This window comes from Patella vulgata, chromosome 2 (genome assembly GCF_932274485.2).
Source record: "Patella vulgata chromosome 2, xgPatVulg1.2, whole genome shotgun sequence".
Classification (NCBI taxonomy): domain Eukaryota; kingdom Metazoa; phylum Mollusca; class Gastropoda; family Patellidae; genus Patella; species Patella vulgata.
Genome location: NC_065880.2, coordinates 72545767 through 72573723, shown reverse-complemented (window position 1 = coordinate 72573723; position 27957 = coordinate 72545767). Strand labels below are relative to the sequence as shown.

Genomic DNA, 27957 nt, shown 5'->3' with positions numbered 1-27957 from the left:
TTTGGGTAGTATGTTTTGCATGTTTCTTCCTTCCAGTTTTTGTCCATATTGACTGATTAAAATTAAAATTTGAGTAGGCTATAGTGTGATTTGTACTAAATATGTCAACCATCCATAACAGCTGAAATATGTTCCTAGTGTCTAATTACTTCATGATTCTACTCACACCACCTCTGTTGTTGCGACTGACAGAACTGTGACAGGACCGAATTCCACATCGCATGATTGTAACCTCCTAAGTAAATGCACAATGAGAGATAACCCCAAAGAACTCCAATAACTAATAAAGGGGAGGAAACTCTTCCATCAGAGTGTCAATGGTACACAATGTATGATGGGATATGATGAGATATGATTACTATATCTAGCCTAGTATGTATGTCTGTATAATTCTGAACTTTGATTATTATCAATATTTTAATATTTAGGTGGTCATTATTGCATATGATAATGCTTATCCCAACGCTAGAGCTACTGCTACAGCTACTATTACAGTGGATAGAAATCCAAGCACTCCTGTATTCAGTCCCACATCATATAATCGTCAAGTAACAGAAGATATAGCATTAGGTACTTCAATTGTTCATTGCAATGCTACTGATGCTGATGGGGTAAGTCATGACGATGGGGTTTTTAATAATAACAATTTGACAATTGTAATTTATAACTATCTGCCGAAATTGGCAATCCAGATTGAAGTCACAATTCATCTGTAGTTGGATTGGTGTTGTGTAAATTTTTAGTTTAAAGAAAACTGTGTGATGGAATTTTTAAGTTCAGTTTCAAAAACTATTGGCAATCATTGTAAGAAATTTTTCACATATTTTTTATATAAACGATATTTTTTCTCAGAAAAGGATTGAGGAACAGACAAGGCCTATATAATCTCGCTTATATTTTACAAAAAAATATATACAAAAAAGTCATATAACTAATTCATGAAAAAAGTATATACAAAAAAGTTATATTATTAATTCATTAATTCAATAATTTAAAGATACATTATGGGAGATTAGATACAGAACTGTAGTTAAAAAATAGATAATGTAAAGGGAATTTGCTAAAATTTTGGGCCTATCCTCGATCATCATTACTAAAGTTAGTACGATTAAAAACATAGTCTCAATTATCCATTTTATGATTTAATCAGCAGCGGCAGACCATGTTCTAATCCAGTAAATATCACAGGCTAGCGATGACATCGAGAGTTGATTATGGTCCGGATAAGTTAATGTCTAATTAATAATTTAGATAATATTTCAGGCCTAAAGAAAGACCTGCAATTGGCAGATTTAGCTCTTATATAATGTATGTTCAATTGAACCTTGATATGAGTGTATGAATGAATTAAAAATGTTTGTATGTATTTAGGATGAGTTGATATACAGTATTATTGGGGCACCTGAAAATATTGCCTACTTCTACATCAATCCTGTTAATGGTCTAGTTTCATTAAAAACTACTCTCATTGGAAGTAATATCAATGGTAACCAATTCAATGTAAGTATTTACAGTATGAAATGAAAAAAAGTTTTATGTCAGTCTTTTCTGAACAAATTGGGCTAATGCAATGTAGTGTGCTATGGCGGAAATTTTGCCTGGACTGCGGCACTATATTGGGGTAATGAAGATGGGCATATGCAATGCAGTGTGCTATGGCGAAAATGCCTAATTTTATTTCAAATTCCGACTGTGAAGGGTTATTTAATAACGTCCTATTTTTTGCACTAATTGTCCAATGCAGTGTGCTATGGCTGAAATTTTGCCTGGACTGTGGCGCTATGGCCTAATTTTATTTCAGAATCCAACTGTGAAGGTTTTTTTTTTTTTACATGCACTCCAACATGTACAATAGACTTTTTTGTACCATCCGATCAACTGGACAATGTTCCTTGCCAAGCTCTTTGTTTTGTTTTTTACAGTATAAGAATTTTTAAAAGGTCAGACTACCTGTAGATCACACGGTCTGCCATTGAGTCAATTGGCGTGGTTTCGTTCCCATGCTTGTATGTGACAAGGCATAGGGTCACCTGACCACCCTCATGGTTTTTTTGTGTTCTTCCTGTTTTTTCCTATTGCTAAAAAGACCCTTACATGCAAGTGAATTATTGAAATAAAATTGTACCATATGTTTGTCCAGAAATTACCTAGTTTGTGTCGTCTGCTAGCTTACAGGTCAGGTGATCTTGAGGAGCTGCTGGGATGTCTCCCGGCTTGCATGAGATCTCGAGCAGAGTAGTGAGGACTGAACGATGAGTATTAATGCATAATATATGTGTGGTTTTACTATGTAATGATGTACAATATGATATGTTATATGTGCAATAAAGAACTTATACATACCTGTGTATCTATTTAACTTTTCGGCGTGGTTCCCTCTTGTCAGTGATGCAGGACTGAGGGCCTGCCAAGGACAGCTGTCTAGTCGTTTGGATGGGACAAAAAACCAAGGTCCTGTGTACACATTGGTGTGCACGTAAAAGATCCCTTGACAGTTGGAATTTGATATAAGTGTAGGCCGGGCAAAGTTTCCCTTATAGCACACTGTATGGCGTATGCCCGTCTTCATTAGTCCAGTTCAGAGCAGAACAGTAGGACATTAAACCCCATTTCATTAGATTTCTGTATCTATTTAACAGTGTCTAGTGGACTTTAAACCTCATTTCTGAAATGAAATGGGGTTTAACGTCCTACTGTTCTGCTCCTATACTGGGCTAATGAAGACGGGCATACGCCATACAGTGTGCTATGAGGGAAATTTTGCAAGGGCAGCGGCACTATCACCTACTCTTATATCGAATTCCAACTGCCAAGGGATCTTTTTCGTGCATTCCAATGTTTACACGGGACCTCGGTTTTTCGTCTCATCTGAAGGACTAGACAGCTGTCCTTGTCAGGCCCTCCGTCCTGCATCACTGACAGGGGAAACCACGTCGGAAAATCGGGATGAACTTTCTCGGCCAATGCAGGGATCAAACACCCGACCTCCAGGCTGGCGAGCCAGCGCCTGACCCATCTAGCCACCGTGGCTCCAAACCTCATTTCTCCCTCTCAATATAATAAATGTAGTTAACAACAATCTCTTATTATATATACTTGTTTGTGGTTATTGGCTTTTGATAATGAACGTTTATAATTTGATATGCACATTATCAGTTCCAGTGTAGTGTTCGTGACCAAAATAATCCAGAAAAATCAGCTGCAGCGAGTGTAACTGTAAATATAGTGCGGGATGCAGCACCAGTATTCTCACCACTTTCCTACTCTACATCCGTTCTAGAATCTAGAACAACTGGTTTCAGTGTTATAAGAGTAACAGCAACTGATTCTAATCGACAGGTAACACTACTGTTAACTTTATCTAGTAAAACTGGGGGTTTGGTGGCCAAATGGTTTAATGCATGGACTTTAGATCCTAATGTCTGTCATTGAGACAATTGGCGTGGTTTCGTTTCCTGCTTGTACATGGCAAAGGGTCCTCTGGTTTCCTCCTGCTGCTAAAGACCCTTACGTGTAAAGGAACTGTTAAAATAATATTGAACCATATTTTAAGTGCAGGAGGAACGTACTACATACAACACAAAATTTACAAGATAAACCTACAGACAAGACAGAATACATAGAAATTGCAAGAAATGAAAAACACATATCAAATCAAGTGAATGTATATGTTAGTCCCAAAATGATCTAGTTTGTGTCAAATGAACTTTAAATCCCAATTCTTTCTCTCGCTATAAAAGGTAGCCATGACCTTTAACTGAAAGTGAGTAGTAGGGTGAAGGAATAATGTGCATTTATAACACTGTAAAAAAAATTTCTGTTGTAAGTTTAAGATAATCTTGTGAAATAATGCATATTTTTAATCCCAGTACAGGGTTTAATAATCCTTCAGTTCAGTGCATGCACGCAATCTTGTTAAGTTTGAGGCTCGGACAATTTTTAAAAACAAATTTTGAACTTTTTATGTTGTAATAGGTTGAAAATAAATGGAATGTGCTTGGTTTAGTTTTAATCAAGAGCATTTTTGTTTTCAATGAACCATATTAATCCAAAAAGTTTATATTGCAGGGTTCTATACGGTACAATTTGATTGGGCAAGATGCTGGACCTTTCTTCTTTGCCTTGGACTCTTCAACAGGCATCATCACTGTTAGAAATTCGATCAGGCCAGATTTCTCGAATCAATACTTGGTAAGTAAAATCAGTTTTTACTGGAGGAAGTCAGGGAATGTTCACCTTTTGTTTGTGGACACACTACAGTTCACAATTTTTATCTGATTTTGATGAAACTTAAAATGTATATTTATAACTCAAAGAACTCAGTCAATTTGTTTATTGACACATATCAGACCATAACTGATATGGTAAGAAAAATCATGTTTTTAACTTGTAGACCCTTTGTTAATATTTGGTCTCTAAGCAATCTACAAGCCGGGATTTAGAATGGATTTTGTTCAAATTTGGTATAATCATTACTTTCAAAGAAAGGATGATTTTGATGCATGCCCTACCTCTAGTGTTACAGTCATTGCAACCATTTCACATTTCATTCTCAATCAGAGTAGGCATGTGGACATATTATGCAGCGTTAGTGTTGTTGTGGTTTTTATTTCTGGGAGGCGCAGTGGCCCGGGGATCAATCTGGGTGTTGACCTAGAATGTTCCCCGGGATTTCTGGCATGTTTTCCCACATATAAGTACCCTTGACGGTTGAAATTCAATAGCTACTTAGGCAAAATTTTCCTATCAGCACAATGTATTGCATATGTACATCTTATTAAGTCTGGTTGATACATTCATTGTTTATTTCTACACTTTTCTATTTTCTCAGCTCCAAGTAACAGCCGAAGACAGTGGATCACCTGGATTAATGGCTACAGCTACTGTAACATTGTTCCCCATCAGAAACCCATCAGCACCTGTATTTAATAATCCTCTCGGTTATACACGATCCATATCATATCGCTTTCCACTTGGTCAGCCTGTTATTACATGTGGGGCTAGTGATGGCGATGGGGTAAGTCTATGGTTACATTGCTTCTGATTAACAGGTTACGGAAATTTTAACAAAAAGGAATAATCCTTAAGCATATTAAATATACAGCACAATTATGGTCGTGAAACCAGAAGGTTTGTCATTGAGTCAAGTGGCATGATTTCGATTCCCCACTTGTGACTACAAGTAGGTTTGCCTGTCCAACCTCATTTGTTTTCTCCGGGCCCTTCCATTTCCTCCCATTTCTAAAGATTCATACGAGCAAGCGAATTATTGAAATAAAATTGAACCATACGTTAGTCCCGAAATGACCTAGTTTGTGTCGAGTGGACGTTAAACCCCATTTCTTTCTCTCTTTATATGATGATGGTTTGTTTGTTGGATACATATTGGATATATTGGTATCAGCTGGGCCCTTATTCACGAAAACTTAAACTAAGATACAATCAAAATTTTAAGAAATACTGCAATTCAATTGACTGACCAGTAAAATCAATTGGCATATATCCAATGAAGTTGCAGTATTTCTTAAAATTTCGGTTGTAACTTAGTTTAAGTTTTCGTGAATAAGGGCCCTGGTGTATTGATATGTTTGTTGATGATGAAAAAGGTCACAAGTCATCAATAGAGAGTAAACCCACCATGTTCCTGGGCGATTTTTCCTATGTGTATAGTACATGATGATGGTATGTTTATTGGCTATATATTGGTATCAATTGGTATATTGAGGTTATAGTTTGAAGTTTGAATATTATTTGATTATAGGATGAAATAAGATACAGACTAGATGCTAATCTACAACAGTCTCTGGTTAATACCTACTTCTATATATTAGAAAAAACTTGTGAAATTTATTTGAAGAAACCTCTTACAGAGGACTTACTCCAGACCAGTCAGTTCAGGGTAAGTTTAGAATTTAAAATCAGATATTACTAAATTTGCATTATAATGAATGTTTTAAAATGAGTAAAATATTAATTAGTGAAGTTATTGAGCAAGGGTGGTTGTGTAGCTAAATAGTTTAATGCATATTCGTTAGCTCAATAGATATGTCATTGAGTCAAAAGGCATGGCTTCAATCAACACTTGTATGTGATAAGGAGTAGGGTCACCTGTCCAACCTTTTCTCTGGGACCTCCAGTTTTCTCCCACAGCTAAAGATCCCTATGTGCAAGCAAATTATTGCAATAAAATTGAACCATATGTTAGTTCTGAAATAGCCTAGATTGTGTCAAGTGGATGTTAAACACCATTTCTGTCTCTCTGTCATTGACTAATGATCTGTGTACCACAATGTTTTGGTTAGTATGGCACTGGCTCACACAAGCTAAACAGGAGGTCCCGGGTTTTAGTTGAGATATTTACTCAGAATTTTCTAGCATGGTTTCCCCTTATTATTGGTGCAGGATGAAGGGCCCTGCATGGAATAGCGTCTAGTCAATTGGTTGGAATGAATAACCAAGGTCTAGTATAACTTGGTGGTGCCTGTAAATTTTCATTGGTAGTTGGTATTCAAAATGAGAGTAGGTGGTAGAACCACTCTCAGATTAAAATTTCCCTTCTGCCCGTTTGGTGTAGAAAAATAGAATGTTAAACCCCATTACATTACCAGAGGGTTTTTTATCATCTAATTAAGTTTTATAAAGAATATTTGCTCTTGGGGGGTTGGATGGCTGAATGGTTAGCGTGCGCGCGCTGTATCATAAAGTCTGTCATTGAGTCGACTGGCGTGGTTTCGAATCCCCGGTTGTACGTGGCAAGGAGTAGGGTCGCCTGTCCAAACTCGTGGGTTTTCTCCGGGTCCTCCGGTTTCCTCCCACTGCTAAAGACCCCTACGCACAAGCGAATTATGTAAATAAAATTAACCCATATGTTAGTTCCGAAATGACCTAGTTTGTGTCGAGTGGACGTTAAACCCCATTTCTCTCTCTCCCCATATTTGCTCTTAATTTGTTATTTATATTCTATCTCACTCTTTGTCCTCTATTTTATCACTGTCACATCCGACATCTGAATACTACGACATTCTGTGAAATTCGACATCATTTTCATGTCCCGATTTATTTCCTTATTACTTTAGCCAAAAAAGCTTTGAGTAATCTGTATTCTGAATATTCCGAATTCCGACATCAATCAGCAGTCCCGACACACAATTTCCATTGAATCAACATTGTATAAACTGAGGATGCCAACACTGCGTAATCTGATGTATTGTAATGATGCCATAGGATGTCAGATTTGACAGATCCATTATAGCTCCTTCTTGTTATTCATTCACTATTTTATCTCTCAACTAGCTGTCTCTTGATTTTTATCCACTGTTTTATCTCTCAACTAGCTCTTTTGTCATTTTAACCACTATTTTATCTCTCAACTAGCTCTCTCTTGATTTTTGCCCTGCCTTAACATGTAAAATATATTTTCTAGTTTAATGTGGTAGCTGAGGATGTAAGAGTTAACCAGATTAGTAAAACAGCTTCAGCCAGCGTTATTGTAAATGTTATAAGGAATACACAAGCGCCTGTGTTTATTAGGACACCCTATTCTGCAAATACAGTAGAGAATGATGTGATTGGCAGAACTATCTATACTACTACTGCTACTGATAGTCAACTCGATGTAAGTTTCTGCAGATTATGTAGACTAGCTTATCTCTGATAAATGTTGGGACTTTTTGAAGCATATGTAGTAGTCTATGACTTGGAGTCACATTTAATTGATCTAAATTAGACTTGTATTTTTAGCAGACTTGCGATTGTTAGGTGTTAAGGATATGAATCTTGTTTTTAAATTAATTATTATTGATATAAACTGCAGCGTTATTCACAAAAACTTAAAGCTAAAACATTTTAAGAATTCAGACCTTTTATTGGCAAAGAGCTAGAATATCTACTAGAATTTAAAATCTCAACCAATGAAATGGCTTCATCCTTAAAATATTTTGATTTGGGTTTCTGTGATTTGAATCTCAACTAACTGTATAGATTTTATGTCTATAATACCCGGTAGTTTGTTTTTTTATTTAAAACGGTCAGATATTGGATCTGAAAATTGAGTATGCTTTGTTAACTGATTCAAATGATTTATTCTCATAGTTCAGAGAAAATGCTGTCATGTTTAACAGAAATAGTGAAATATTTCATAGAATTCTTTATCAGCCATTGCAGTAAAAATAGCGCATTCGGCCAAACATGCTGGTTCTCAGATTTTCATGCATAACTTTAAAAGTGCCACGTGACCCGTTTTAGTTTACCGCAGGTACATACATAATATTTGATAATCATACCTGTCTATAAATGACATGATGATATATTGCCATGAAATGTGATGTTATGAAGGTCATTTAGCCCAGTAGGGATCCTTGGACAAAATTAAAGCGAAAAAAAACCCTCCCGCATCACATTTTGGTAAGCATTGTCTAAGAACCAAAATATTTTTTTTTTGTATGGCCTTATCAGTAAATCATCTAAATGTTGACTATACCTCCAGTGGCGGCGCCAGCCGTCGGTGATTGGAGGGGCAAAGCTGGGTCAAAGTCCAAGGTTAAGGGGGCAAAGGCACGAGCTTCAACTAGGGGTAGGGGTGACCTTATCAGTAAATCATCTAAATGTTGACTATACCTCCAGTGGCGGCGCCAGCCGTCGGTGATTGGAGGGGCAAAGCTGGGTCAAAGTCCAAGGTTAAGGGGGCAAAGGCACAAGCTTCAACTAGGGGTAGGGGGCCTCCCCCAGAAAATTTTGAAAAACAGGTTGCCGGAAATGCAGCCTGGCAGTATTTCAGGCACTGATCGATGAGGTAAAGTGTCAAACGAACAGACTTGCGAATCACGACGAAACCCACTCACAAGCGTCAAAGTAGGCAAAATAGACTGCCAGAAATGCTGTCTTACAGTATTCTTTCAGGCACCGTTCGTCGAGATAAATAGATCTGCCCAGATACCGTTCGTCGCCTGATCACTAGTTTATATCCGACTAGAGAACAAAATGTCAAACGAACTGACTTGCGAACCTCAACGAATTCCCCTTGTGAGCGCCAAAGTAGCGAGTCTATTGGGGACCTCGCCAAGAAAATTTTGAAAAATAAACTGTCGGAAATGCTCTACAACATGCAAGTTTATGACTGAGTGGGGATGTGGGATTTATTCACCGTAGAAGGTATTGAATACCGAAACGTATCACAAATACTTTTTTTTATTTTCTAAAATTATTGGGTGGGCAAACAGAGGGCAGACCAGATTTGACCCCCCCCCCCCATACCCCGGCGCCGCCACTGTATACCTCCATAATAGCATTTCCTTATATTGCAAATTCTCTTGCCAATACGTTTTCATTTACCATTGCGACTGACATAGGCTAAATCGTTCCACTCAATTTAACGGACATTGTTCCACTCAATTTAACAAACTGATCAGCAGTAAATATTCGCTACTATCACTGAAAGGGATGACATCAGCACGACTTAAATAGTTCTCAGTTTTAACTTTTTATTCTTCTGCAAAATAAAATCTAAAACAAATTCATTGGAATTATATCTTGATAAAAATAATTTCCTATTTAGTGTAATTGGGTACATAAAACTGTGTGCAAAGACGTAAAATGAGTAAAAGGCATAATTTCTGCACAGACTGGTTTGTGTTACTATGTCTGATGTAAACAATGCATGTGTTATCGAGGTGGTATGATGTGATGTCACACCTTGGCTTGACCTATACTGCTCATGAACTCAAAGGGTCATTCATCATGTAAAGTTAAAAGAAGATTTTAGCATTACTGCTGTAAACATGTCAATTCGATTGTTGTTAAAACTGTCCAAATATTACGAGCTAGCAAATCAATCTTTCCCATTGTAATAACCTGTGATTAATTATTTGACTGTGTTTTAGGGTGTTTTACGATATGATGTATTTGGAGATGATTTGTCACCATATTTATTTGGTATCAACTCTACTAGTGGAGAAGTATTTATTAAAAATAATCTTAAAATTGACAGGAATACTTTTACATATATGGTAAGTTGGTTATTTACGTAACATTTACACAAATATTTTTATTTTTTTATTGGGATTGTGCGTAGATTTGTAGAGATCACAATCCATCGGGAAAATAGAGATAATGCTATAAAGTTGTTTTTTTTTTGGGGGGGGGGATGGTTTTACGGTTTAATGCGTGTGTGTGAAATCACAAGGTCTGTCATTGAGTCAAGTGGCATGGTTTCGATTCCCGGCTTGAATGTGACAAGTAGAGTCGCCTGTCCAACCTTGTGGGTTTTCTCCAGGTCCTCCAGTTTCCTCAGACTGCTAAAGATCCCTCCACACAAGCGAATTATTGAAATAAAATTTAACCATATGTTAGTCCCGAAATGACCTAGTTTGTGTTGGTTGGACATTAAACCCCATTTCTCTCTGTCTGTCTATAAAGTTACTATTCTAGTGGAATATGCAGGATTTCCAAAAAGAGTGGTTGGTGAAATTATCAAATTTCTTAGATTGAAGGGTGATTTTTGGAGTTAAATATTCCCCAGAACTGTGGTTTTTGATTAAGTCATTTATTTTGACTTCCCTTAGAGGGGTGGCAGAAGGGTGGAGATGGGTAAGTGGGGGGCTCATTTCCTCATCCATTTCACCCTTAAATTTGCCACAAAGATATTCTTCACTCAACACAAAACTAAATTGTATTGGCGCATTGCATCCTCTGCTCTTCTGAATACTGAATTATGACGTCTTTATATTATAGCTGAAAGTAACTGCTGTAGATACTGCTGAGCCTAATGCTATAGCAACATCCACTGTCACCATCACAATGAGAAGAAATGTAAACGCACCGCGGTGGAATACTAACAATAATGAATATAGAGTAACTATTAATGAGACTGTTGCTGTTGGTACAAATATTTTAACAGTACAAGCCACAGATGCTGATGGGGTAAGAATTTTTAATTCATTTTGAGATCATATTTCATCTTACAACAGTAGATAAAAAATCGTTCATTTTATGTTCAAGCCCCTCTTTTCTGGAACAAACTATCTAAAAATATTAGATTCTATTTGTTCATAATTGGCGTTTCTTAAGAAAAATTTGAAATTGCACTTATTCTTAAAGGCTTTTCCTCAGTAATACTTCATTAAATTTAATTATTATTGGTTTTTTTAGGATCGTGTTATATACCAAGCTACAGGAGAAACTAATACATTAAATTTATTTACACTATCCGTTGATAATGGTATGATTCGTGTTCGTCAACCGCTAGTTGATACATTTAACCAGATTACAGAATATAGGGTAAGTCCATTTGTTTTTATCTTGGACTAAAATAAAACAGATCAGGTATTAATGAAATCCTGAAATTATCTCAAGAATTTCTGCTAGCAGAACAGTGATTAATCTTATTTTACAGTTCAGTTTGTTCATATTTTTGTATTCTTCAAAATGTTAAAAAGGTATTAAATAATCATGTTATTTTGTATTTTGTTTATTTATTAGATGAATATTATGGCTCGAGATCAAAGTAATCCAGAACAAACTGCAAGTATTACGGCATATATTACTGTTATACGCGATCGGTTTGCACCACGATTTGTACGACTACCTTATTTCAACACACTAGAAGAAACCGCTGCGGTTGGAACTCTAGCACTCAATACAACAGCTGTTGATGATGATCTTGTTGTAAGTATGATGTGATATTTTTTACATCAATAACATCATTAGTTTACATAATTCACATGGCATGTATCTTTTTATCCCAGAACCTTTGTAAGTTTTATACGACCACATGTTAATGGGGAGTGGGGGAGGGGGGATATATTGCTATTTACTCTAGAGGTGTTTTTATTGACAACTGATTAGCCAAAGTGATTTGCATTCAATCAAACTTTCATCTTTAACATCCATCTAATTCAAATCGATTACCCTAATCTACAAATTTATCGACAAAGATTTCCAAAGCGATTACCACAAATTGCCAAATCACCTCTAGGTGCGATTAGATGATTGGATCGGTGATCATGTGTTTTTTTTCAACTACGTCCAGTCACAAGAATCATTTACAGTTAATCAGTGCATTTAACGAACTCGCAAAAGTACTTTGAAATAGACTATTCTCTTACATGAGATCTTCACTAAATTCAAATCTATTTGGCAAGTCGATAAAAAAGCCTTAAAGATAGAGAGAATATTATTGGATCAGGGCTACTCATCCAATTGTTGTTCTTCCTTTCCATTGGGTCGACGTTCTTTGTAAAAAAGTCTAAGGCTCAACCAATTCAACTTAGATGGCTATAAAACTTGGCATGCTTATTCCTTGGACAATTATGCATCGATTTTTTTGTGACTCACAATTCTAAGATGGCTGTTATGACATCTTACCCAGTTTCTGTTCCACATGGTGTGTTTTAGTACTTTTCATGCACATTTTATATTTTGATATTTGGCTACCTGTATGATAAGCTGTGTGTATTATTGCAGGAGCGTATTGAATATAGACTGATGGGTGATTCTCGCAGTGATGGTATATTTAGCATCAACTCTGTCACGGGAGAAGTCAGGACGCAGACAAGTCTATTTAATGATAACCTCAGATTGTCTTCATACACGGTAAGTAGAACCTTTATTAGTATGATTTCTCCAACACCTTCAGTTTCCTACGTAAAATTGTATTATCAGTTAGTCACAAAGTGTGTTGAGTGGTTAGTATGATATATAAGACATTGTATGTTACCAGGGGTTCTGGGTGGTTGAGTGGTTAGTATGATATATAAGACATTGTATGTTACCAGGGGTTCTGGGTGGTTGAGTGGTTAGTATGATATATAAGACATTGTATGTTACCAGGGCACTGGGTGGTTGAGTGGTTAGTATGATATATAAGACATTGTATATTACCAGGGGTTCTGGGTGGGTGAGTGGTTAGTATGATATATTGATTCTCGTTAAATCAAGGGCTGCAGTTTCGATTCTCCACTTGTACGTGACAACGTGTAGCATTGCCTGCCTAACGTCTTGGGTTTTCTCGTGATCCTCCAGTTTTCTCCCATACTAACGACCCGTTTGTGCAAGCGAAATCGTTGAATTATAATTAAACCACATGTGGACGTTAAACCCCATTTCTCTTCTCACTGTATGTAACCGTTTGTGGTAGTTTTCTTTGTTACCACATGAGGAATGAATATTATCATCATGTTTGTCATATAGTTATTGTATAATTGTAGTCTAGTTTCATGTATAACTCAGTGGGTAAGACGTTGGCTCGCTAACGTTGGTCAAGAAACTTAATCAGGATTTTCAGGCATGCTTCCTCCTTGTCAGTGGTGCAGGACCAAGGGCCTGGCAAGGGCAGTGTATAGTCATTTGGATGAGATGAAAAACCAAGGTCTTGTGTGCATGTAAAAGATCCCTTGACATTTGTAAATCGATTTAAGAGTAGGCTGTAGCGCCACTGTCTGGGCAAAATTTCCCTCATAGCACACTGTATTGGCATATGCCTGTCTTCATTAGCCCAGTTCGGAGCAGAACAGTAGGCTGTTAAACCCCATTTCATTTCACTTCCATGTGAAATTGGGAAGTTTGGTGGTCTAACACATGCGCTTTAGATCATTATTCATGGGGTCTATCATTGAGTCAAGTGAGATGGTTTCAATTTCCTACTTGTACATAACAAGGTGTAGGGTCGCCTGTCCAACCTTATGGCTTCTATTCGAGTACTCTGGTTTCCTCTCACTTCTAAAGACCCCTACACACAAGAAAATTATTGAAATAAAAATGAACCTTATGTGAGTTCCAAAATGACCTACATTGTGTTGAGTGGAGGTTAACCTCTCTCTCTTCCCCCCCCCCCCACCATGTGCATCAGTTATCAAAAAGAATGTTGTTAGGAACTTGTAATTTATTTATTTTATTGCTCTTTTCATTTAATAGGTTCGTATTGTAGCATTTGATACAGCCAGACCTACTAGACAAACAACAGCTACTGGTACAATACAAGTCAACAGAAATCCAAATCCTCCTGTATTCATCCCTGATTCTTATACTGCATCTATCAATGAAAATCGTTTTGTTGGATCACTCGTTACTACGGTTACAGCTGAGGATAAAGATATCCAGGTAAACAAGTAAATAAGGCACTTGTCACAGACATTGTCAGGCATATTTCCTCTTGTGGCTGTCATTTTTTTCCGACTCTGATTTGTTGGGGTTGTTTTTAGTCTTTTCAATGATTTTATCAATATACAAGTATGTCTGGCACAAACTTCAAAATGGCAGACACTCGACCAGGCCCTGAATTCATATGTTACACCCCAGTCCGAGCAACACCTATACACCAAATTTCAATCACGGGACAGCCCTAGTGTAGCTGCTAACCCCAAACAGACAGACAGACAGTCAGAAATATTAGTATAAAAATCCATAAAGACAATGTTTTGGTATGTTAACTCCCTGAAAAATATTTGTGTTTAGTTCATTTTTTTGTAAATCATGAAATCTAGTGATGATTCAATAATCGGTTTCATCATCGGTAGTTGGCCAATAAGTGGCCTATCACGAGAAATACACAGCCAGTTTGTCGATACTGGAGTTGCCGATATCTATTCCAAACAACTCGGTAAATACCTTTAAAATATTATCCGAGCTGTGAACAAATCATTATATATTGTGTTGTTTTTTGTTTTGAATAGGATGTCATCAGTTATGAGATCACAGGTTTCACTGCCTCATCTGTTGTTGAACAAAAACCTTATTTCACCATAGATTACAGAACAGGAGTAATTCGAGTAGCTGAATCTAATCTCAATAACAATGTCAACAGATTTACAGTAAGTATTAAACATTAGAACTATGTAAGCCTGGAAATACAACACCTGTCAAAGACCTTGTCAGGTACATATTCAGCTTTTATCAGGCACAATGATACTGGTGCCTGGCATTTTGTCTAGTACAAATTTGTTTTTTTATCAGTTATTTTAATGATACTTTTAATTCATGTCCAACAGCAAGGTGAAAATGTCAGGTAGTTTGTTAGTGTCTTTCATTGATCCAAAGAAGATTTAAAAGCTATGTATGATTACCTTGTTTCAATGGTATTTAGTAATTGAACTTGAAATATACAGGTTACAATTCTATGGAATACAACTACTTACTGTTTATTATTGAGCGACATTTGAACAAGGATTATCAAGTCTTTATCAAGTAATGATGACAAATGCTTGATAAAGAGTAGAAAAGACTAGTCCAAACATCGCCCAGTAATTGTATTCTATAGAATTGTGACTATAATGTGCATCCAATTATGATTGATCGATAGACCTTGCTGTGGTCAATCTAATACCAGTTTAAAAAATCAAACTGCTATTACCACTCAGCATTTTTCCGAACATGTGATTTAGCCAAATCGATTTCAACTTCGTTATCAAAAGGAGTATTAACTGTTCCTATTCACTGTTCTTACCAAAACCATTTGTTTTATTCTTCACATTTCACTAAACTAGTGACACATGCTTGTAGTTGGAGGTTGCCTGTCCAGCTTTGTGGGTTATCTCCGGGGCCTTCGGTTTCCTCCCACTGCTAAAGACCCCTACATGCAAGTGAATCATTGAAATAAAATTGAACCATATGTTAGTCTCAAAATGACCTAGTTTGTGTCTAGTGGAGTTTACCTACTCATTAAATGTGGTAGAAAATTGATCAATGGGTTAATTAATCAACACGTGGGGAAAGTAAAACACTTATGTTGAGTTATTAGAAGATATATGTACAGCATCTCGATGTAAAAACACACAACTGCACAATACTCAATCTTCAGTGATAACAAATGGCTGATATTTTCTTTTTGTTCTAGTTATTTGTAAGAGCTTGTGACGATGGAATACCGAGAAGATGTGATAACACAACAGTTACTGTTGTTGTGACCAGATTTGCAGCCACACCAGCATTCGAAGGTATACCATATAGTTTCACTATAAAGGAAACAAGACAGCCGTCTCCTGAAGTTCTAAAAACAGTACAAGCCCGTGACTCGGATCTACAGGTAAACATTGGAAGTACTTTCTACTGGTATATATGATGTCTATTTTATAAAGGGGGGTAACTCTGATTGTTAAAAAAAAGTATACAAAGAGTGTAGACACCTTTGTGGATTAAATCTTATCATTATGCCATCTGGTGTGAAATTTCTTTGTGGCATATCATTTTGTCAGTGTGAGACCTCAACTGTTATCCAGTCCCCATCAACTATATAAATGGAAAAGCCACGTGATCTCACTCACATCAGAAGTGTTCACATTAGTAGAAGAAAACTAGTAGCTTTTTGAGAGAAATCTGGGACGGCTACCTACCACTTATAGGGATTAAGTGTCCCGAGAAAGTCCATCTTGATTTTCTGACGTGGTTCCTCCTTGTCAATGGTGCATGTAAAAAAATACGTTGGCAGTTTAAGACTAAGCGATGTCAGGTCAAAATTTCCCTCATAGCACACTGTATGGCGTATGCCTTTCATTAGTCCAGTCGGAGTAGAACGTTAAACCCCATTTCGTTTCATTTCCGAAATAAATGTACAATGGTTTTTGTTTTGTTGTAGGGTACAATAGTGTATGCACAAGGGCTGCCTGCTACACCGTACTTTAGTGTCAATCCAAGTACTGGTAATATAACTTTAGCAGCTAGTGTTATACTAGACACACGCCTACAGATAACGGTATGTATACAAAATAATCCCTACTACAATGTGCTTTATGAATATGGTATTCAATTGATAATAACTACATAATTTAATATAGTTTAAAAATGTTTTGATGCATAATTTGTGTACTTAGGACAAGGATAAAATACCTGTGTTTAAGGGATCGTAATCGGCTTGATGTTTGCAAAAGCCGATTAATAAAGCCATGAACCGGTCACTATGGTATCGTAAATCAATCTACTTTTGGTTCATTTACAAAGGTTAATTATGGCTTGTTGACACGTCACATGCCTAGATCATGGCTTTTCTATATCCTACAGTGATTTAGGGATGGTTGGAATTGGGTCAATGAGCCAGTTATGCAAGATTAAGTTTTGAATAATGTTTACCGTTATAATTTATTATTTTATTCACATGCTGACAAAGGCTCAGTTTTAAAAATAGTGTCCTTATAATTGAAAGCTATGGCGTAGTCAGAGTGAATTTTATTTTATGGCTATCTTGTGATCGCATCCGTTGAACAGCGAACAAATAACATTGGAAAGAGTTTAAACAAATTTCGATAAATTTAGTTTAGATACAGCATTTGGTGCCATAGTAGAAAAATCCCAATGTCAGGCATTGATGAACTAGTCTATGTGATTTAAATATTTTGAAATTTTGAGTAAGTGTATAAGCTTATTCAGTAACCATAAACACAGGTATTTTTTATCTTGACCTTATTTGGTCATTCTGTTGCAAATTATTGTCTAAAATATCACCAAAAAGTTTTAAACTGGAGACAACTTCGTTAATTTTAATACTGAGTTTAGCAGGTCAACCTGTGGTTATGATTTTTCTATTATTTTTAGTTCCGAGTTGTAGCCTACGATGATCAAGATCCAACAAGACGAGGAACAGCTGATGTAACTGCTATTATACTGAGAAATGAGGGAAATCCAAACTTCTTAGAAGATCGTTATTTTAGAACTATTCAGTCTAATTTCGTACTGGGCAATGTTGTTATTAATACCACAGCTGTAGATTCAGATGGAGTATGTATTTGTTATTTACTCATTCTTCTTTCCTCTTACCTCCGGGGGTGGGGGAGTTTCAAGGGAGAAGGGGGCTTTGGGTGGTCTAACAAGTGTGCTTTAGGTCATAAGGTCTGTCATTGAATAAGGTGGCATGCTTTCGATCCCATGGGTGTACCTAACGAGGAGTAGAGTCGGCTGCCTAACCTTGTGATTTTGTTCTCGTCATCATCTTGTTTCCTTGTACAACTAAAGACCCCTACGTGCAAGAGAATTATTGAAATGAAATTATACCATATGTTATTCACAAAATGACCCGGTTTGTGTCGAATGGATATTAAACCCCATTTTTCTCTCTCTTTTTCCTCCCAAAACCTAGCTATATTTTAATCCTTTGTGTGCATATGTACTTTTTCGCTTGTTGACAGCTCGAATTCTTGGCTGCTGTTATCTCAATAAGCTTTTGCCCAGACCTTAAACATCATTGTGTTCATGTGCATTGGTGTGTTAAAGTTGCATTATGCAAGAGCTTAAGCTGCCTAGTGCATATCTTTCTTCACGCTTTAAATATTATATTAGTATAGTCAAATGGAATATCCTGTTGAATTTCAACAATTGCTGTTTTTAACTGCTAGAGTTATTGACCTTGTGAATGCTCAAACGACAAAGGTTTTCATCCGATCTGCATGAAAATTATATTTTAATGTCTCATAAATGAACAACTATGTGACTACCCATGTTGAGTGCTTGGATGATTTAACTGCTGTGGTTGTATGTTTTGTTGTCTGGCAACCTATCTTCCAATATTATTAATTGTATTTGTTTTTTTATCAGGATAAGTTACGGTATTCCCTACTTGGTAATGTTAATGGACTTAATCTCTTCTCTATTGATCCTGATACTGGTCTAATCAAATTACGTCAAGTTCTAACCAATAGTAATGCTGGAAGTTACACTGTAAGTTTTCTGGAGTTTTTTATACACCCACATGTGTTTGTATTATGTCGTCGTTCCTGTCTGTCCGTGTATCTGTTGGCATTTGTTTGTGGACACTCTACAGATCAAAATTTTTATATGATTTTGACGGAACTTATTATATATGTTCCTTTTGATAGTAGCACATATATCAGAACAAAATTTAATGGATTTTGCCTCTGTTTGTAAGAAAAATCATGTTTTTAGCTTGTGGACCCACTAGAGGTCACAATTTTTACCCGGTTTTGTTCATATATGTTTTTATCCTAAAAGTCTTGGGTTTTTTCCATATTGGTGTGTATCGAACGGTAACCTCCTGAATTATAACCCCTGATTGTATGAAGCTTGTGGAAGCTTTAGAGGTTTGAAAACTGTTCAAATGTATCACTGTTACACCTCAATCACGGTTGAGTACGAATTTTGTGAAAGCATAATTTTTCTCCGACATAGATTGAACTTAAAATATGTTACAATGAAGAAAACAATTGTTTCAAAGACAAATCCAAAGATTTTTTCCCATTTACGTTTTTGTGTTTAGTTGACTGATCAATTTTGTAGATTATATGCAGATTTTATTAAATAATTACAGCTAACAGCACAGGTGACAGATCAGAGAATTCCGGAGAAAACGGATACAGCTCAAGTTTTTATTACTGTGGAGGGAGATCAATTCACCCCCAGGTTTATAGGTGCACCATACCAAACTTCAGTACCCGAAACACGTTCAGTCAATACTAATATCATCACAGTACAAGGTGTTGATGATGATCTTAAGGTTAGACAAATCTATTATTTATGCTGATATTTATTAATACTGTCTTTATTTAACCCTTTGGCACTAGACCGCCCTAACTAGGACGTCTTAGGCCGCTCCAAACCGCCCTGTCATGTGCCTGTACGGACTAGTAAATGGTTGGAAAGCTATTCCCTTATCATGGGCAGTTTGAGACTGTCTAAGGAACAGCAGTTTCAGTCTGTTTTGGTGTGTCCATGGGTGTACCAATATTAGTATATCACTTTTCTTTTATTTTCTTCGAGGAACTGGGGTATTTAACATTTAAATGTACCAAGATCTAAAGGGTTAAGTCCGAGGACTTTTGTTTTCAGAATTTTTTTTTTTTTTTATGTGTTTATGAAAATGGCACAAATATTGCCTAAAAATATGAATTATGTTTGACAGCTGTCTAATTGTTTGGATGGGACTAAAAACTGTGGTCCTGTGTACACATTAGCGTGCAAGTAAATGACCTCTTGGCAGTTGGAATTTGATATAAGAGTAGGCGGTAGCACCGCTGTCAGAGCAAAATTACCCTCATAGCACGCTGTATGGCGTATGCCCGTCTTCATTATCCTAGTCGAATCAGGATGTTAAACCCCATTTTCTTTCATTTCGTTTGGTTTATATGGCATAATTAGTTATTAATGTTAAATCTACTAATAAATATGACATTGCATCCCTGTTTTAAACAAATATATTCTAATGCCATACTGTATTGAAAACATATTTTAGGGTAGACTACAGTTTGTGGCTGTTGGAATCTACCCTGCACCAGAACTATTCTCTGTCAACATAGACACTGGAGCTGTAACTGTCAGCAGGGATTTAAAGACAACTGGTCTTCAAGATAATGTGTACACAGTAAGTTTGTCTTCTTATTGTTTTACATCTTAATGATCATTTCTAAAAAGTTCAGTAGACAAGAATTACTTGGATGATATAACAAAGGGAGGGAGAGAGAGAGGGAGAGAGAGACACACAGCACATACTATTACTTGTGATTTTTGACAATTATTTGCAGATTCATTGCCCTTGTTCTTTCATTGGAGTGCATATTTTTCAGCTGATATTTCTTTCTTTCGGTTTGATATTGTGTAAACTTTCTCTGTTGTAGCTTTCACTAGAAATTTATGACACTGCATACCCCGATAATAGAGGCCGAGCAGCGTTGACCATTAATGTATTAAGAAATCAAGGTGTTCCTGTATTCCAACCATCTTCTTCATATCAAGAAACAGTTTTAGAAAATGCTTTTGTGGGATTTACTGTGTTGCAAGTTACAGCTACAGACAGTGATGATGGGGTAAGTTCAAGCTCATTTCCATCCTTTTATGCAGTAGATACTTGATTAATTTTACTGCCTTTTTAAAATACTGATATGTTCAGTATAATTTTATAAGAATTGATAAATCTTATTACTGATATTTTTTTTTTGTAGTATAATTTTGTAGGAATCTCTAGTAACCCACTATGTTGTGAAAGAGGAATCTCTAAAATGACTATACGTCAAAAATGGGTTAATTCTGATCAATATTTACAAATATATGTTGAATTAAAATTTATCAACCCATGATATTCGCTATGTGATGAGCGGTGACATTTTTTTGTGAGCGAACATAATTGTTAGACTTAGTTTTGATCTGTTTGAAGCCTGGAGGTGATATTATGGTTGCTATTATTGTTTTTATTATTATTGATCTGGGTACATATTAATTACAGCCATGAGAATTTTTTATTTTTTTATTTATTAAAAAATCCAAATGATCAATACTTTTTAATAATTGATTATTGTTATTTGGATATATTTAAGGATGTTGTAACCTATGATCTTGTTAGTTCTACCAACAATGGAAATGATTTCTTCTATATTGATCCCAAAACTGGAGAAATCTCAACCAGACGACCGCTTGGACAAGCACCAATAGATTTATATACAGTAAGTAATTTAAACTGTTTTCGACTAGTTTAGCTAGGGACAGATAATACTCCTTGTCACCTACAAGCTTGGTATCAAAACCAGGCCACTTGACCCAATGACAGACCTTGCCCTTCGTTCGTTCGTTTCTGGTGTTTTACGTCCACTTCCACCTTAGTTCACAAAGCTTTTTCAGGCTTAAGTTGAGAATTTACCCAACTTTCAATCATTGTTTATGAGTATTATCTTTGATGCAGAAACACAAAACTTTACACATAGTTTCTTATTGATGTATTAGATACAACAAAAGTTTTATAAAGGGCTATAATCTATTTAAAATAAGGTGAACAGTTTTGAGTAAATTGTTAACTTAAGTATGAGAATGCTTCAAGAACTCAAGACCTTATGTTATAAGTGTACACATTAGACCACTCGACCCCTCAACCCTCTACAGTAAGTGAAGTTGGTGAGCTGCAAGATAAGTTTTATCAGAAATCCCTAGGGTACTTGGTTATACAGTCACATTTGTTTCCTGTTTGGCCCTAACTTGTTTCTCAGAACGCACATGTGCTTGGTGTTTTTTTTATAACTTATTTAATTCCATCCAGAATTTCTTGTAAACACTATATAGTTAGTATTCCTGTTTGTTGTTTATCTTGCAATGTCTGTGTAGGTTGCCTTGTCCTCAGACTTGTCTGTTTTTGTTTATGTTTTGCATGTATTGCTGTTCTCCTGCATTTATTATTTAAATATTTTTTTCAAATTTGCAGAGAACCCACCCAATCAAAATTACAAAATTATTCAGTTGCAAATGTTGGACCTGATAAAACTGCCATCGTTGTTTATATGACCCAAATATATTTGTTTATTCTATTGATATATGTGTTCCTTCTTTCCAGTTCATTGTGAGAGCATCAGATAATCGTGGTAAAACATCTCAAGCTACAGTGAATATACGAATAACCCGTCTGGCTGTCGATAGTCCACCAGTATTCAATCAAACTCCCTACAGGGTTAGATTAACTGAGAACCAATTAAATGGATCGTTAGTTTTTACTGTCACTGCTGTTGATAATGATCTAACGGTAAGTTTTGTTTTATATTAGTCGCTCTCGATTATTTTGTTAAACAGTGGGTTTAAGGTAATATAGCAGAATTAAGAATAGGATAAGATTTCTATGGTAGTATGGGGAGCTCCATTTGCTCTGTGAGTCAGATGCTGGCTAGCTAATCTAGAGGTCTCGGGTTTGTTCCTCATGCTGGATGAGCAAATTCCAGAGTGGTTGCTCCTTGTCAGTATTGTAGTATGAAGGGCCTGACAAGGAAGTGTTTAGTTGTTCGGATGTCACAAAAAAAAAGGCACAGTGCATGCACACATTGATGTGCAGTTAAAAAGACAGTTTAAATTAGATAAAGCTGTATTGACACTGTCCCTTGTGGGGCACCGTAACAAAAATGATTTGTGGACTTTTCAATTATACTTTTAAACTTAAAGTTAATTCTCAATTGGAGATGTGATATTTATTTTTCAGCCTGATGGTGCTGTTGTGTATAATTTAATCGGATCATTACCAGGAACCGATTATTTTAGACTGGATCCAACAACTGGTCGAATTTTCCTTCAACAACCATACATTAACGATCAGTATAGATCATTGCTATATGTGGTAAATATAGAACATTATATTTTTATAACTTTGTGGGAATGGCTAAGTGGGTAAAACACTGGCTAGTAACCAAGGAGGTCTAGGGGGGTGGCTCCCTGGGTTGGCCGAGAAAGTCCCTCTGGATTTTCCGGTGAGGTTTCTCCTTGTCGGTGGTGCAGGATGGAAGGTCTGGTAGTGTCTAGTCATTTGGATTGTGCGAAAAACCAAGGTCCCATGTACACATTGGCATGCATGTAAAAGAACCCTTGAAGGTTGGAGTACTCAATAAGAGTAGGTTGGGCTCACCACTGTCCACTCAAAGTTACCCTCATAGCACAATGTATAGCATAAGCTTGTCCTCATTAGCTCAGTCATTACTGAATAGTAGGACATTAATAAAACCCATTTCATTTCTTATTATAAATATTTATTACTTTTAAAATTTGTACATATTAGACATTGGATTAAATTACCAAGATTAATTTGAGGGTTTTGACATTATAAAATAATGACTTTGTTTATTTTTGACTCTTCATGCCTCTAACACTTCTTACTTTTGTCACTTATTTTTCTTAGCTACGAGTAGAAGCTTACGACAACCTCAAGCCCACAGTTCGAGTAGCTGAGAATGTTCTTATTGAAATTGATCGTAATCCAAATCGTCCAATATTCATACCAAATAATTTCTATTCTACATCAATACCTGAAACTACTGCTCCCGGAACAAACATAATTAATGCTACTGCTACTGATAATGATAATGTAAGTATTTGTATACATTCTTAAACATACATTAAGCAAGAGCCATATCTGCCAATTGCAGATCTTTCTTTAGGCCTGAAATGTTATCTCAATTATTAATTAGACATTAATTAACTTATCCAGACCATAATCAACTCTCGATGTCGTCGCTAGCCTGCGATATTTACTGGATTAGAACACGGTCTGCTGCTGCTGATTAAATCAAAAAATGTATAATCTAGACTATGTTTTTTTATCATACTGACTTTAGTAATGATTATCGAGGCTAGGCCCAAAATTCAATCGCTAAATATTCTGTTCAGGGTGGATCAATTTGACTGAAATTTTCAGTAAATTCTCTTTACATTATCTATTTTTTAACTACAGCTCTGTATCTAATCTCCCATAATGTATCTTTTAATACCATTAAATCATTGATGTAAATTAAGCAATTGCTGTGCGATGGTAACAACAACCTGTTACTCATTTATTTATCTACATTATTTGTTTATTTACATTATTTATGTTCAATTTTGTTCTTCGTGAAATATTTACCTTCAGTTATTACTATGTACAAAAATAGATTCTTGAATTATCATTAAGTAAATATAGCTATATATGAATCAAATTTATAACAGCTTCTAGCTTGTTTTAGTATCATATCCTATCATGTTATATTTGATATTTTATGAATAAATATTGTTTTAACCATTTGCATACATAAATGGTTATCCAGAGCTTACCTGTTGCATTAAAGGTCCCAGAAAGGAATGCCCAAAATATGGTTCATTTCAAAGATTATGTCAAATGTTAGTCCATACATTAAAAATAATCCTTCCAAAAAATTTGATGGTGGAGCAAGGGTTTTCTTTTGTCAAAGCATATCTACTGGGCTAAATGACTTTTATCTCATCATTTTACTGTGTCTTTGCTGATTTGATAATTGAGCCTACATTACATTCTGGATTCATTCTAGTTTGTTTTTATGGAGTTACTTCCAGTAACCAGGGGGAATATTTTCAAGCAGTAATTGATGAGACTTTTTATTTTTTTATTTTTTTAAAAAAAGTGGTGATGTGGACCGAAGGCGGTCAATATAACTGAATAAACAATTGTTCTCATACTTTTGGTTCCGGCAATAATATGTCTTGTCCTGCGGTCACTGGGATTACGGTACTTTGACAGAGTCTTTAAGAAAGGGTTCAGTAAAAATAATATCGAAATACATAATCATGACAAATTTAAGTAGTAATTTAATTACCCAAAATGAATAACTTGAAAACATGATAATTAAGTAAGTTTTGTATTGTTGCTTATACATATGTTATTGTTTTATTTATAAACAGGATGTTCTTTCGTATGTTATTTCAAATGGAGGATTAAATAATGCTGGAAGATTCTTCTATGTCAATCCATCTACTGGAGATATTTTTGTGAAAACGAATTTACGAAACAATGCTGTTAGTTTTTACACAGTGAGTATTATTTAAGATAAGTCCTGTAGGTTATAATTCTCTGGTTTGGTTCGTTTGAGTTCATAATTGACTGTTTTGAGAAGAAAGAGAGGTCAATTCGTGGGACAAATTCTACGAGCCGAACTTCATATTTTAGGATTTATCCACATTTTACATGCATGAAAGGATTTGTCCTCTATATTAGATATGAAACCTTAAAGATAAATCCACTAGTGTGACTCTGCCCTAATGGAGATATTTCATCTATTTATATCTCTAACAAAAGGTATGTAATGATGACATCAACTTATAGGTTCCACCGTTTAACGGCTATCCTTAACAATGGATTATGCAAGAGCTAATTCTGCCTATTGCATGTCTTTTTTTTCCTGGTTCAGATGTTATATAAATTATTATTTAGATATTAATTCCCATGACAAACCCATAATCAACTCTCTAGACTATCAGATGACGGAGATATTGAATGGATTAGAATGCAAGCGCCATTTAATAATTTAACCTTAAATTGGATAATCGAGACTTTGTTGTAGTAGAAATGTTACTTGACAATCGGGAATATTTTTGAAATATTATAGCAAGAACAACCAGTTCTTTATCTAAATCTTACATAATACATCTTTGAATAAATAATAAGTTGGTGTCATCAGTACTATGTTTATTTTGTGTGTCAGAATTAATTGTTAGATGTGTTTCTTCCCGTTCTGTTCCGGTTCTACAAGTGACATCAGGAACACCATCAATTTATTTAGTATAATGTTAGATGTGTTTCTTCCCATTCTGTTCTGGTTCTACAAGTGACATCAGGAACACTATCAATTTATTTAGTATAATGTTAGATGTGTTTCTTCCCGTTCTGTTCTGGTTCTACAAGTGCCATAAGGAACACTATCAATTTATTTAGTATAATCTTGTGATCGCAGACACCTGAAGTATTTGTAAGTTGATTCTCATGGGGGTCTATTGTTACAACATAGAAATAGATGAACCATATAATTTAACTTACTTTAATACTAATTTACCACATATTCATCTTTTGAGACACAGTGACTCAGTGATAAAGGCGCTGGCTGACTAACCAGTAGGTTTTCACTACGACTGCCGTGTTTGGCAAGAAAGTTCCCTTTGCTGTTTTTGCCTTGTCAGTGGTGTAGGATGGGAAGCCTGGCAAGGCAAAGTGTCTAGTCATTAGGATGAGACAAAAATCAAGAACAGTCCATGTTGCTATGCACTTAAAAGAACCCCTGATTGTTGGAATTCGAAATATGAATAAGCCTGCTGCGTGGTCAAAATTTCCCACATATCGCAATGCATGACATGGAGTAAGCCCATATTCATTTGCCCTCAAACAATTAAAACCGTGTATAATATTATGGTATATTATTTTAGTTCAGCGTTGGAGTTTTTGACAACTCTTTCCCAGAGAAGTCTGCCACCGCCAACATTCAGATAACTGTTACTAGAGATACAGCACGACCTAGGTTTACAGGACCTGATTATTCAATCACTATACCTGAAACTAGACCAGTTGATAGTATTATATTAAGAGTAAATGCTATTGATGATAATCTACAGGTATTTTTATTTTTTATTTCAATCTGATTAAAATACAGATCTATATATCGTTTCATTTTTTTAAAATACTTTCAATGGCCTCCATTACATAAAGATCTTACTTGTTGTACTGGGAGGTCACATCAGGGTCACATCGGAAATAAACTTTTGCCTTGTTTTGTTCTCTGTCCCTGCAAATATCTACCCTCAGTTCTGCATGTCGGATGAATAAAATGACCCAGCAGACTATTTGATTGGTCAATTCCTGACATCATCCAGAACGCAGGTTATATAACAATTCGTTCAGATCCAGGTGTAGTGAAGACAAGTAAAACATAATTTTAAGCTGGTTGATATTTCTTTGGGGGTTCACAGAATAGCATTTCTATCAATAGATTGATCAGTAGGTTATAAGATTTGCTGAAACATGCATTATGCAAGAGCTAAATCTGCCTATTACAGGTCTTTCATTAGGTCTTAAATGTTATCTAAATTATTAATTAGACATTAATTAACTTATCCAGGCCATAATCAATTCTTGATGCCATGGTTAGCCAACAATGCCTTGTGATGGATAATTTAAAGTAAACATGCATAATCGAGACTTTGTTTATTATAATACCAGCGTTAGTAATGATGATCAAGGCTATTATCTTGACTCAGAGTGAAGCAATTTGACTGAAATTTTCAGCATATTCTCTTTTCATTATCTATTTTTAAACTATTATAGTGAGAACTGTCAGCTCTTTATCCAATCTTACCTAATGCCCCTTTAAAGAGCAAGAATTGTATATGAGGTGTAGACCCTATATATAAAGATAAGCAAAAGGTTTACTCAATGAGGCTTTTATAATTTTATATTCATTTTTATTTATAATGAAGAATTGTACATGTGGTCTAATGTGGTGGAACTGCCATGGCTCAATGAGGCTTTTATATTTTTATTTTTATTTATAATGAAGAATTGTACATGTGGTGTATGGTGATGACAATGCCATGGCTCAATGAGGCTTTTATATTTATTTTTATTTATAGGGAAGAATTGTATATGAGGTCTATGGTGATGGAACTGCCATGGCTTATTTTAATGTTGATAGCAATACTGGTGATGTAACTATCACGAAAAATCTTCGACAAGACAGTTTAAAACTTTATACTGTAAGTCATATGTACATCTGCCATTCCTGTTGTTAAATT

The 27957-nt window shown here is 35.6% G+C and overlaps 1 protein-coding gene across 1 annotated transcript in view; it reads left to right on the top strand.

Moving 5' to 3' along the window:
• Positions 1 to 11161: 11161 nt before the first annotated feature.
• The window catches only part of LOC126810754 (protocadherin Fat 4), a 57478-nt gene continuing 40682 nt past the window's right edge, over positions 11162 to 27957 (top strand). The window contains exons 1-19 of the mRNA XM_050535992.2: positions 11162 to 11274; positions 11476 to 11661; positions 12460 to 12588; positions 13909 to 14094; positions 14667 to 14804; positions 15827 to 16015; positions 16565 to 16681; positions 17518 to 17700; positions 18514 to 18636; positions 19244 to 19429; positions 20165 to 20293; positions 20547 to 20735; positions 21243 to 21368; positions 22247 to 22432; positions 22880 to 23014; positions 23570 to 23755; positions 25081 to 25209; positions 26596 to 26781; positions 27796 to 27918. Coding sequence (XP_050391949.2) covers positions 11218 to 11274; positions 11476 to 11661; positions 12460 to 12588; positions 13909 to 14094; positions 14667 to 14804; positions 15827 to 16015; positions 16565 to 16681; positions 17518 to 17700; positions 18514 to 18636; positions 19244 to 19429; positions 20165 to 20293; positions 20547 to 20735; positions 21243 to 21368; positions 22247 to 22432; positions 22880 to 23014; positions 23570 to 23755; positions 25081 to 25209; positions 26596 to 26781; positions 27796 to 27918 — 2883 coding nt within the window. The 5' untranslated portion in view covers positions 11162 to 11217. The remainder of the gene's footprint in view (positions 11275 to 11475; positions 11662 to 12459; positions 12589 to 13908; positions 14095 to 14666; positions 14805 to 15826; positions 16016 to 16564; positions 16682 to 17517; positions 17701 to 18513; positions 18637 to 19243; positions 19430 to 20164; positions 20294 to 20546; positions 20736 to 21242; positions 21369 to 22246; positions 22433 to 22879; positions 23015 to 23569; positions 23756 to 25080; positions 25210 to 26595; positions 26782 to 27795; positions 27919 to 27957) is intronic.